This window comes from Cebus imitator, unplaced genomic scaffold, assembly GCF_001604975.1.
Source record: "Cebus imitator isolate Cc_AM_T3 unplaced genomic scaffold, Cebus_imitator-1.0 Scaffold122, whole genome shotgun sequence".
Taxonomy (NCBI): domain Eukaryota; kingdom Metazoa; phylum Chordata; class Mammalia; order Primates; family Cebidae; genus Cebus; species Cebus imitator.
The window spans coordinates 2,067,279-2,079,304 of NW_016107437.1; the positions used below are offsets into that span (position 1 = coordinate 2,067,279).

At 48.2% G+C, this 12,026-nt stretch overlaps 1 protein-coding gene across 1 annotated transcript in view; it reads left to right on the plus strand.

Annotated features, from left to right (window-relative positions):
* Positions 1 to 1,643: 1,643 nt before the first annotated feature.
* Positions 1,644 to 12,026, plus strand: part of RMI2 (RecQ mediated genome instability 2) — a 19,008-nt gene continuing 8,625 nt past the window's right edge. Inside the window, 1 exon segment of the mRNA XM_037742505.1 lies at positions 1,644 to 1,682. Coding sequence (XP_037598433.1) covers positions 1,644 to 1,682 — 39 coding nt within the window.

Genomic DNA, 12,026 nt, shown 5'->3' on the forward strand with positions numbered 1-12,026 from the left:
AGGCTAGAGTGCAGTGGCACAATTTTGGCTAACTGTAACCTCCACTTTCCGGGTTTAAGCAATTCTCCTCCCCCAGCCTCCCAAGCAGATGGGATTACAGGCTGCCCACCACCATGCCCGGCTTTTTTGTATTTTTAGTAGAGATGGGGTTTCACCATGTTGGCCAGGCGAAACTCGAACTCCTGACCTCAAGTGATCCTGCCGCTTTGGCCTCCTAAAGTGCTGAGATTACAGATGTGAGCCATGGCACCCAGCCTCTCTCTCTCTCTTTCTCTCTCTGTCTGCTCCAGAAAATGCCCGCTCCTGATGCATTTAGAACAAAATCCAAATTCCTTTAAGTGGTCTGTGAGTCTCTACCTGATCTTGCCTCACCTACCTCTTGACCGCGTCACTGACTGTTCCCCAACCACTGCGTGCCCACACTGGCCTTTCTGTTCCTCATACACCCCAGGTCACTCCTGCCGCAAGGCCTTCACGTTCGCCATTCCCTCTGGTAGGAGTGCCCTTTCCCAGGCCACCAGCCCCTTCTCCTCATTCAGGTCTCAGCAGAGGGAGCCTGCCCAGATAAGCCCCTCTCCCCCTCCCTCCTAGTTTATTTCCTTCATGGATGTGCTCAGCACCCAAAACTGTCTCTTGCTCTCTCCCCACCTTCACCAGATTATAAACTCCATAAAAGCAGGGTCTTTATTGGTTTCGTTCACTGCCGCACCCCAGGCATTCAGTGAGCACTCGTTGAGTGCAGAAATTAGACTGTCTTCCCCTCTAAAATAGGATCAGGTTAGGTGCGGAGGCAGGGGATGGACAAAATGAACACCTGCCAAAGCTCCAAAGCAGTTTCTCTAACCCAGAATGCCCTGACCACCAATGAGGGGGAGTTTCCCAATTGTCCTGGGATGAGGTTTTCTAGGGGGCCTAACCCCCATTTGAGGTTCACTGAAGCATATAGCGTCCTTGCAGGGCGGTGGTGTGGCTCAGGGTAACTCTTGTACACAGTTGGACTTCTTCTTCCCTACTGGCCCAAGGAGTTACCTGGCCACCCCTCCTGGAGCCTAGCCTCCTCCAGCTCCCCCAAGCCGGGCCCAAGCCCTCTGCCCTGGCAGCGGACCCCTTAGCAGAGGGGCTGTCCTCCAGACCTTTTGCAGCCAGGCCTTGCTGCCCACAGATCCCTGAGGACATCTGAGGGGGTTGATGCCCAAAACCCAGCCCCAGGCTCATGCAAATTCTGTCTGCCAGTCCAGCAGCTGTGGCCTCCTTCATTCTGGCCTTTTAAAAGAAATTCTTGGGCTGACTCACACTTCCTTTGTCCCCAGCTGGATTCAATCAAGTGTCATTGTTTTGCAAGGCTGAGGTTCGAGTCCCTCAGAAGCGATCTCCAGTGCAAGGACGCTATATGCTTCAGTGAACCTCGAATGGGGGTTAGGCCCCCTAGAAAACCTCATCCCAGGACAATTGGGAAACTCCCCCTCATTGGTGGTCAGGGCATTCTGGGTTAGAAAAACTGCTTTGGAGCTTTGGCAGGTGTTCATTTTGTCCATACCCTGCCTCCGCACCTAACCCTGTCCCAAAGTCACTCAGAAAAGTGCCCCTGCTGCCCTGGGGGATGCATTTCAATGTCTCATGTCCCCTGCTTTCCTTCCTTCCCCATGAAATCGGGTGTTCAGATTCAGCGCACTTCTCGGAAGGTTTGTTTCTTTCTGTGCAAACACGTGGAGTGATGCGTGGTCTCGATTTTCTAGAACAGTTCCACTTTCACAGAATTGCGGTTATTTTGAAAAAAAGGGTACAACAATATACTAGCTTGAGTTTCTTGTTTATTCCCTGGAAGAGTTTTTGTGTAAATAAAGTCACACTGCTCAGAGGGAAAGAAATCTCTGAGGAATTCCCTGGAGAGAAAGGGATGGGTGATATTTAACCCATTTTCTCCATCTCCGGTAGAAAGAACTGGAGTTTTGGAGGTCGGTTGATTTCTGGATACTTTTTTTGTGCGGGCTGTGGGGGGGAAGTTCGAACCTTTTTTATTGACTTTTTTTTTTTAGAGACAGGGTCTTGTTATGTCATCCAAGCTGCAGTGCAAAGGCTTGACCACGGCTCACTGCAGCCTCAACTTCCGAGGCTCAAGCGCTCCACCGCAGCCTCCCGAGTAGCTGGGACTACAGGCACACACCGCCATGCCTGGCTAATTTTTTAACTGTTTGTAGAGACAGGGATCTCCCTGTGTTACCCAGGCAGGTTTTGAACTCCTGGGCTCAAGCAATCCTCCTGTCTTGGCCTCCCAAAATGTTGGGATCATAGGTGTGAGCCACTGCGCTGGATCTGGAACCATTTTTAATAAATGGAAGTGAAATTCACGTAACATAAAATTAACTAATTTGAAATGAACAATTCAGTGATGTTTAGTAAATTTACAGTGTTGTGCAACGGCCACCTCTCTTTAGTTGTAAAACGTTTTCATCATCCCCCAAGGAAAGGAAACTCTGTATCCATTAACCAGTCACTCTCCACTTCCTCTTCTCCGTGATAGTTAACTTAGGTACCACTGGGCTTTCTTAGCTAAAGTCCCGGAAGAGGAAAAAAGTGTTTTCCAGCTGGGCCACCACCTGTGACAAGTTGTCATTTGCATGGAGCTGGGATTCTGTTCTGGATATGTATGTGCCATTCTATATAACTTTTTTTTTCGTTTTTTGAGACAGCGTCTTGCTCTGTTGACCAGGCTGGAGTGCAGTGGCACGGTCTCAGCTTATTGCAACCTCCGCCTCCCGGCTTAATTCATTCTCCCACTTTAGCCTCCCAGCTGGGACTACACGTGCCCACCACCATGCCTGGCTAATTTTTGTATTTTTTGGTAGAGACAGGGTTTTGCCATGTTGGTCAGGCTGATCTTGAACTCCTGACCTCAGTGATGCACCTACTTCAGGCTCCCAAAGTGCTGCGTTTACAGGCGTGAGCTACCATGTCTGGCCCCATTCTATGCATTTTAGCACAGCTGAGAGTGTCTAACCACCACCAAAATCAGTACACAAAATAATTTTATCCCCCCAAAACTTCCCTCTTCCTCCTGTTTTATGGTTGTCCCCTTCCCTGCTCCCAGCCCCTGGCAACCACTGGTCTGTTTTCTGTCCCTAGAGTTTTAGCTCTGCCCAAGTGTCAGATGACTGGATTCCTGCAGATGTGAACTTTTGGGTCTGGCTTTTTTTGCCCAACACAAAGTACTTGCGATTCATCCAAGTTGCTGGTTGTATCAGTAGTCCACGCCTTTTCGTTGCTGAGTAGTAGTTTGTGGTGTGGATGTACCATAGCTTATTAAATGCCTCTGTTGAATTGGGTTGTCTCCAGTTTGGGGTGATGGTGAATAGGCTGCTCTAAACATTTACGTAGAGGTTTTTGTGTGAATATAAGTCTTCTTTTCTTTTTGACACAGGAGCTTGCTAGGTTGCCCAGGCTGGAGCGCAGTAGTGTGATTATAGCCCACTGCAGCCTTGACCTCAGGGGTTAAGTGATCCTCCCAACTAGGCCTCCCAAAGTGTTAGTACTGCAGGTGTGAGATGCCATACCCAGCCTTGAATCTAAGTTTTTATTTCCCTAGGTGAGACACCCAGGAGTGGGAACGCTGGGTTGTATGTGAGCAGATGTGATTCTGGACTGTTTGACCTGGGAAAGTTAAACCTCTGTGGATCTCAATCTCCCACTTCTGTAAAATGGGTATAAGAAAAGTGCCCATTCCATTGATTATTGTGAGGATGAAATGAGATAAATAAGGCACAGAGTATGTGCTCAATAAATGTTGCCTTTTGCTTTTGGGTTGGATTTTGTTTCATCCGTATCTGTCGCCATGTTTTCACCTGCAGCAGGGGAGCTGTCGGCCAGTGCTGTTGCAGGAGGTGGGGTGTGAGGATTTCCTTGAACCCCCTTTCTGGGGCCAGAGATTGGACTCTTGGGGAATTCATCACCAAGTCTGGTAGTAGACAGAGGTCCTCTCTGTAGAAAAAAGCATGAGTTAGGATGCTGCAGTCCCTTTATTCCACAGAAGGGGAAAGTGAGGCTCAGAAAGGGACAGAGCCTTGCCCAAGGCCACTGAGCCAGACAGTGGCAGAGAAACAGTTGGTCCCAGAGCTCCTGACTTGCCAGCCCCATGTACCTCCACCTTGATTCCTGTGGCCAGTGTTTGTTGAATGACTGAATGAATGAGTGAGAACACATTCCTAGTACATTAGGAACACAAGCTCTGGAGCCAGCCTGCCGGAGTTTCGCATCAGTTTCTTCCTTGCACAAGCTGTGTGATTTTGAGCACATTCTTTGACCTCTCTGAATCTCAGTTTCTTCATCTGTAAAATGGGTACAATCATTATGTCTATTGTACAGGGTGATCAGGAGGCTTAAATGAGGTAATGTATGCAAACACTTACAACAGTGCCAGGCACACAGTAAGTGCTGAATTAAAGCTAACTTTGGCCGGGTGCAGTAACTCAAACCTGTAATCCCAGTGCTTTGGGAGAACAAGGAGGGAGGATCGCTTGAGCCCCAGAGTTTGAGACCAGCCTGGGCAGCACAGTGATGACCCCATGTTTACAAAGAATTTAAAAATTAGCCAGGTGTGGTGGTGTGCACCTGTAGTCCCTGCTACTCAGGAGGCTGAGGCAGGAGGATTACCTGAGCCCAGGAGGTTGAGGCTATAGTGAACCATGATCATGCAACTATACTCCAGCTTGGGCAACAGAGTGAGACTGTCTTAAAACAAGGTAACTTTTTTTTTTTTTTTTTGTAGACGGAGTTTCACTCTTGTTACCCAGGCTGGAGTGCAATGGCGCGATCTCGGCTCACCGCAACCTCCGCCTCCTGGGTTCAGGCAATTCTCCTGCCTCAGCCTCCTGAGTAGCTGGGATTACAGGCACGCGCCACCATGCCCAGCTAATTATTTTGTAGTTTTAGTAGAGACGGGGTTTCACCATGTTGACCAGGATGGTCTCGATCTCTTGACCTCGTGATCCACCCGCCTCGGTCTCCCGAAGTGCTGGGATTACAGGCGTGAGCCACCGCGCCCGGCGATAGTAGACTTTTATCAGATATATGACTTGCAAATATTTTTTCCCATTCTGTAAACTACGTAGTTTTGGATAATGTCCTTTGATGCACAAAGTTTTTACTTTTTGTAAAGTCCAGTTTGTTTTCTTCTTTTATTGCTTGTGCTTTTGCTGTCATCTCTAAAGATCCGTTGTCAAACCCAAGGTTGTAAAAATGTACCCTTCTGTTTTAAGAGTTTTATAGCTTTAGCTCTTACATTTTGGCCTTTGATCCATTCCATATGTAAGAGAGGGGTCAAATTTTCTTTTCTTTTTTTTTTTTGAGATGGAGTCCTGCTCTGTCACCCAGGCTGGAGTTCAGTGGCAGGATCTCGGCTCACTGCAACCTCCACCTCCCGGGTTTAAGCAGTTCTCTGCCTCAGGCATCCAAGTAGCTGGGATTACAGGCACCTGCCACCATGCCCAGCTAACTTTTTGTATATTTTGTAGAAATGGGATTTCACCATTTTGGCCAGGCTGGTCTTGAACTCCTGACCTCATGATCCACCCACCTCGGCCACCCAAAGTGCTGGGATTACAGGCGTGAGCTACCGTGCCTGGCCTCAAACTTTCTTCTTTTTCTTATAGTTCTGGCATTATCTATTAAATGATTCTTCTCCCATGGAATGATCTTATTGGCCCTTGTTGAAAAGCCATTGGGGGCCAGGCGCAATGGCCCATGCCTGTAATCCCACACTTTGGGAGGCCAAGGCAGGCAGATCAGCCGGCATCAGGTGTTCAAGACTAGCCTGGCTAACCTGGTGAAACCCTGTCTCTACTAAAAATACAAAAATTAGCTGGACGTTGTGGTACATGCCTATAGTCCCAGCTACTCAGGAGGCTGAACCTGGGAGACAGAGGTTGCAGTGAGCCGAGATCATACCACTGCACTCCAGCCTGGGTGACAGAGCGAGACTTTGTTAAAACAAAAAAAAAAAAAAGAGGAAGGAAGAAAGGAAGGGCCATTGGAAATAGATGTATGGGTTTATTTCTGGACACTCATTCTACCCTCTGGATCTCTGTATGTCTGCTCCTATGTCAGTACCACACAGGTTTGATTATTGTAAACTTGGTGCCTTTTGAGCCTCAGGTCATTTTTCTCCTATAAAGGGAGGGCAGAAGTGGATCTCTGGCAGGGGCTTGTGGAAATGAGCTGGACTAAGTCATAGCAGCTGGCAGCGTGCTTGGCCTGTAGCAGTTACTGTTATTATTATATTTAAGATGGAGGTTGTGCTTAAGGACTGACTCCTCCAGAGAGCTGGACATGTATGTTAGTCAGATTAGGCTGTTAAAGTACTGCAGACTAGGTAACTCACAAACAACAGAAATGCATTGCTCATAATTTTTTTTTTTTTTTTAGATGGGGTCTTGCTCTGTCGCCTACGCTGGAGTGCAATGGTGCAGTCATGGCTCACTGCAGCCTCCACCTCCTGGGTTGATGTGATCCTCCCACCTCAGTCTCCCAAAGTGCTGGGGTTACAGGTGTGAGCCAGTGTGCTCAGGCTGCTCACAGTTCTGGAGGTGGGGAAGTCCAAGATTGAGGCACTGGGAGATTCAGTGTCTGGTGAGGACTCAAATTCTGGCTGTGCCCTCACAAGGTGGAAGGGGCAAAAGAGCTCTCTGGGGACCCTTTTTATAAGGACACTAATCCCTTTCATGAGGGAGGGCTCCACCCTTGCTCATGAGACCTAACCACATCCCAAAAGACCCACCTCCTGACACCTTCACATTGGGAATTTTCTTTTTCTTTCCTTTTAAATATTTTCTTTTTACATTTTTTCCCTTTTATTTTTGGTTGATGTAATAATTGTACATATGTAGGCGATACAGAGTGATATTTCAGTACATGCATACAACATGTAATGATCAAATCAGGATAATTAGCATATCCATTTCAAACACTTATCAATTCTTTGTGTTATAATCATTGAAAATCATCTCTTATAAAGTGTTTTGTTATTGTTTTTGTTTTTTTGAGATGGGGTCTCACTTTGTCACCCAGGCTGGGATGCAGTGGCACAATCTCAGCTGACTGAAACCTTCACCTCCTGAGCTCAAGCGATCCTCCCACCTCAGCCTCTGAAGTAGCTGGGGGCTGTAGGCATGCACCACCATACCTAATATATATACACATTTTTTTTGTAGAGACAGGATTTCTCCATGTTGCCTAGGTTGATCTCAAACTTCTGAGGTTAGCCACCCGCCCACCTCAGCCTCCCAAGGTGTTGGATGACAGGCGTGAGCCACCACACCTGGCCTTTTCTAGTTTTTTGAGAATATACAATAAATTATATTTATTGTTAACCCATATACAGTGGAATATATGAATTTGGGGGGAGAGGGCACAAACATTCTATTCACACTATAGCAGTCTGCTGTGGGCTGCAGACATCACCATCGGTGCACAGGGCCCGGGAGTGTCAGTCATCAGGCAGTGAGGTGTGACTTCACCCTATTCTACCCACGCTCCCCTGAGGCCAGCCTTGGGCCTGCATGAAGTGGAGAAAAAAGGGCATCAGAGACCAAGCAGCATCAGCTTTCACAGTGACCTGGTGATATTCTGTGAGTGAGGGAAGAGGAAGTTTGCTTGTCACTGAGTGGGAGGGATCTGTGTCCCAGAATCATTCTAGGGTGCAGGAAGACAGTCCAGTGCAGGAAGGCTGTGCTGCACCCTGGAGCCTATAGCTGTCCCCAGATGATGCGTTATTGAAACAACTGTGCAGTGAACACCATGCACCCCCCATGCGGATTCCACAGTGAACAGCTGACTCTAGTCACCTCTCAGCTCTAGCCACGTGCCCTTCCCTCTGTCCACCCATCCATCCACCTGATTTATTTTACTTCTTGTTGCATTTCAAAGTATGTTGCAGAAATTCCATCCACTGCCTCTTTGCATACTTTGGCAGGCATTTCATTAACTACAGTTCAAAATGTGTGTCTGAGGCCGGGCACAGTGGCTCACGCTTGTAATCCCAGCACTTTGGGAGGCTGAGGTGGGCGGATCATGAGGTCAGAAGTTCAAGACCAGCCTGGCCAATGGAGTAAAACCTCGACTCCACTAAAAATATAAAAATTAGCTAGGTGTGGTGGTACATGCCTGTAATCCCAGCTACTTGGGAGGCTGAGGCAGGAGAATCGCTTGAACCCAGGAGGCAGAGATTGCAGTGAGCTAAGATAACGCCACTGCACTCCAGCCTTGGCAACAGAGTGAAATTTCATCTGAAAACAACAACAACAACAACAAAAAACTAAAATACGTGTCTGTGTATTTTCATAAAACCTGTATTTCACAAAAAAAAAAAAAATTCCCCAGGGAATTCTTCCCTGGTGCCAATCCTGGAGAGGGAGTAAGACCTCATGTTAAGAGTCACTGTCCTGATTACTGAGAGACAACCTGAGAGGAAGACTTTGTAAGTGTTCCCAGCATGTGGATTGGTCCCTGGCTCTACCTCCTAGCTATGTGGTCTGGGGCAGGTCACATCATCTGTCCAAGCCTCAATGTCCTCATCTCTAAATTGCGCTTAAGAAAAAAAGTATCTACTTCTTAGGGTTGTCATGAGGAACAACTGAGTCTCTGCACATGACATACTTGGCATGGTGCTTGGCACATAGTAAGGGCTCGGCCTCCCAAAGTGCTGGGATTACAGGTGTGAGCCACTGTGCCCGGCCCAGAACAACCCATTTTTTGTAGGGCAGTAGGGTTCTTTGTTTCTGGAAGCCAGAAGCATTTTGGCCTGATAGGCCTGGGAACTGGTGAACAGGCAGGTTGAGAGGAAAGCCAGGGCCTACGGTTCCTCCCATATTACCTTTGTCCTCACTGGTGCAGGTGGCAGGAAACCCCCTTCCAAGGATCTTTGATCTCACCGGGAAGCTGGGGCTTGGGGAGGCTGGCACAGCGGGTTGCTTTCAGGCCTTAGCATGAGGGTGACGGATTGTAGTGTGGGTGATGGGGGATAATCTTCCCTGGAAGGGAGGCTCACCCAACATGTGTCAACAGACCCCAGTTGTCTGCTCATGACTGTAATTTAAGATGCCGATTTTGCAACTCCTGGAGCTGGTGAAACACCATAGCCCCTTGGGTATTTTGTAGGAGATTTAAGGAGCTGCGTAATTAGTGAACACGCAGGCTGCCTTGGTGCCTGGAGCACAGCTCACATTCTAGAGAGTTTGCAGATTGGCAGATCACATGTGAGAGTCATTCCACACATGACTTTCAGGGGCACATGGTTTTTTGTTCCTTTGTTTTAGAATTGAATTCCTTGCCAGGATTTTTTTTTAAACATGGAGATTATACATGGAAATGTTTTGAGCCAGGCACGGTGGCTCACACCTGTAATCCCAGCACTTTGGGAGGCCGAGGAGGGTGGATCATCTGAAGTCAGGAGTTCGAGACCAGCCTGGCCAACACAGTGGAAACCCCATTTCTACTAAAAATACGAAAAATTCTCCGGGCTTGGTGGCCGGCACCTGTAGTCCCAGCTACTTGGAAGCCTGAGGCAGGAGAATCATTTAAACCTGGGAGGTGGAAGTTGCAGTGAGCCGAGATCATACCATCGCATTCCAGCCTGGGCGACAGAGTGAGACTGTCTAAAACAAAAACAAACACAAAAAGAAAATGTCTTAAAAAATCAGATCTAGCAACAGCGGGCCCACAGTCCTACATGACAATCATTGGCTGACTGTGATGGACCCCTTTTGCTGGGACATCAGAAGGCCAGTTTGTCCCTGCTACACTGGGGTTACCTGTCTGTCTGCTGCTGACAACTTAGTTTGAGACCCCAGGCTTTACTGGTAAGATAGACACAGACTCAACTATTTATCAGTGAGTATTGTAGCTTAGGACACTGGTTCTCCATAGAGGTGACTGAGCACCCTAGGGGACAGTGGCAGTGTCTGAAGACATATTTTGCTTGTTGCAACTTGAGGAGGGTGCCATGGCCTCTAGCGGGTGGAGAGCAGGGATACTGCCCAACATCCTGCAGTGCACACGACAGGCCCAACAAAGATTATCCAGCCCCAAATATCAGAACTGAGGTTGGGAAACTGTGGATTAGGGGCACCAGCAAACTGGTCTGGAAGGAAGAGGTTAATTCCAGGGGCGGGGCTCAAGAAAGTCTCCCTGAATAGAAGAGGTCTCGCTGGTGAGCAGGCACTTGATGATGTTCCTGCTCCCTTCTCAGCCCAGGCACCTAGTTACTTTATAGGTGAGGGTTGAGGTGTTGTATTAGTCTGTTCTCACGCTGTTAAAAAGAACTTCCCAAGACTGGGTAATTTATAAAGGAAAGAGGTAGTTCTGCAGGGCTGGGGAGGCCTCAGGAAACTTAGAATCATGGCAGAAGGGGAAGCAAACATGTCCTTCTTTACGTGATGACTGTGCCAGGTTTCAGCTGAGAGCAATTGAGGGGAAGGCATGTCAGTCAGAGAACAGCACAAGCAAAGGTCTGGAGGTAACTTTGATGGGTCGAAGTGGGCGAGAGTGCGAACAGTGAATGGAGATACGTGAAGTTTGGCGTCAGATGGATTTGGGTTTAAGTTCTGACTCCACAACTCACTAGCTGTGTGTCTTCAGGCTTATCATGGGCCTGAACCTCAGTTTCATCACCTGTAAAATGGGGATAAGAAATAAGGTTGTGTAGGGCCAGACACATCTATCCCCAGTCCTCCATTCTACTCTGCGTCCCAGCCATTCTTAACTACTGGCAGTTTGCTACATGCTTCTTGCTTCCTCTCCCCTGTCTGGGATCTCCATGTGCAGTTCCCTCTGCCAGGAATGCTCACATTTCAAATGTGTGGATTACACCATCAAGGTGTTATAAACCCGGTGCTGATGTGCTCAGACTTGTGTTTTGAAAAGATCGCTCTGCCGGCAACATGGTGTTGGGCTTGTGGGGGGCAGGGAATCTGGAGGCCAAGGGAATGTAGGAGGAATTCTCAGGCCCACACAAGAAGCCTGGGAGCTTCTGCCTTCACCCTCTCTCCCTTCCCCATCACTTCTCTGGCCTTAAGGTGCCTTGGGGGAAGGTCAGTGAGGACCCAACAGGCATGAACAGGTTGGATTCTCTCTTGGTTAATGTTCCTGCTCCCTTCTCAGCCCAGGCGCCTGGTTACTTTATAGGTCAGGGTTGAGGTGTTGTATTAGTCTGTTCTCACGCTGTTATAAAGAACTTCCCACGACTGGGTAATTTATAAAGGAAAGAGGTTTAATTGACTCACAGTTCTGCAGGGCTGGGGAGGCCTCAGGAAACTTAGAATCATGGCAGAAGGGGAAGCAAACATGTCCTTTACATGGCAGCAGGAAGGAGAAGTGCTGAGCAAAAGGGCAAAAGCCCCCTATAAAACCATCAAATCTCGTGAGAACTCACTATCACAGGAACAGCATGGGGGTATCAGCTCCCATGACTCAATTACCTACCACAGGGTCCTTCCCACGATATGTGGGGATTATGGGAAGTACAATTCAAGATGAGATTTGGGTGGGGACACAGCCAAACCATATTAGATGTAGAGGCAAAACCTCATAGAAGCTACTGAGAGTCTGTGGTCAATCCACCTAGCTTCGTTAGCTTCAGTTTCCTCACCTGTGTAGAACAGAGTTTTTTCAGAGTCTGTGGGGTATATGGGATACTTCCTACAAAGTTCTTACAACAGGACCTGGCTCAGTTTTATAAAAATCAAACTCTTGACTGCGCGCAGTGGCTCACACCTGTAATCTCAGCACTTTGGAGGCCAAGGTGGGTGGATCATGAGGTCTGGATTTTGAGACCAGCCTGGCCAATATGGCTACTAAAAAATACAAAAATTAGCCAGGTGTGGTGGCGTGCGCCTCTAGTCCCAGCTACTCAGGAGGCTGAGGCAGGAGAATCGCTTGAACCCAGGAAGGCAGAGGTTGCAGTAAGCTGAGATCGTGCCACTGCACTCCAGCCTGCCAGCCTGGGCAACAGAGTGAGACTCTGTCTCAAAAAAAAAAAA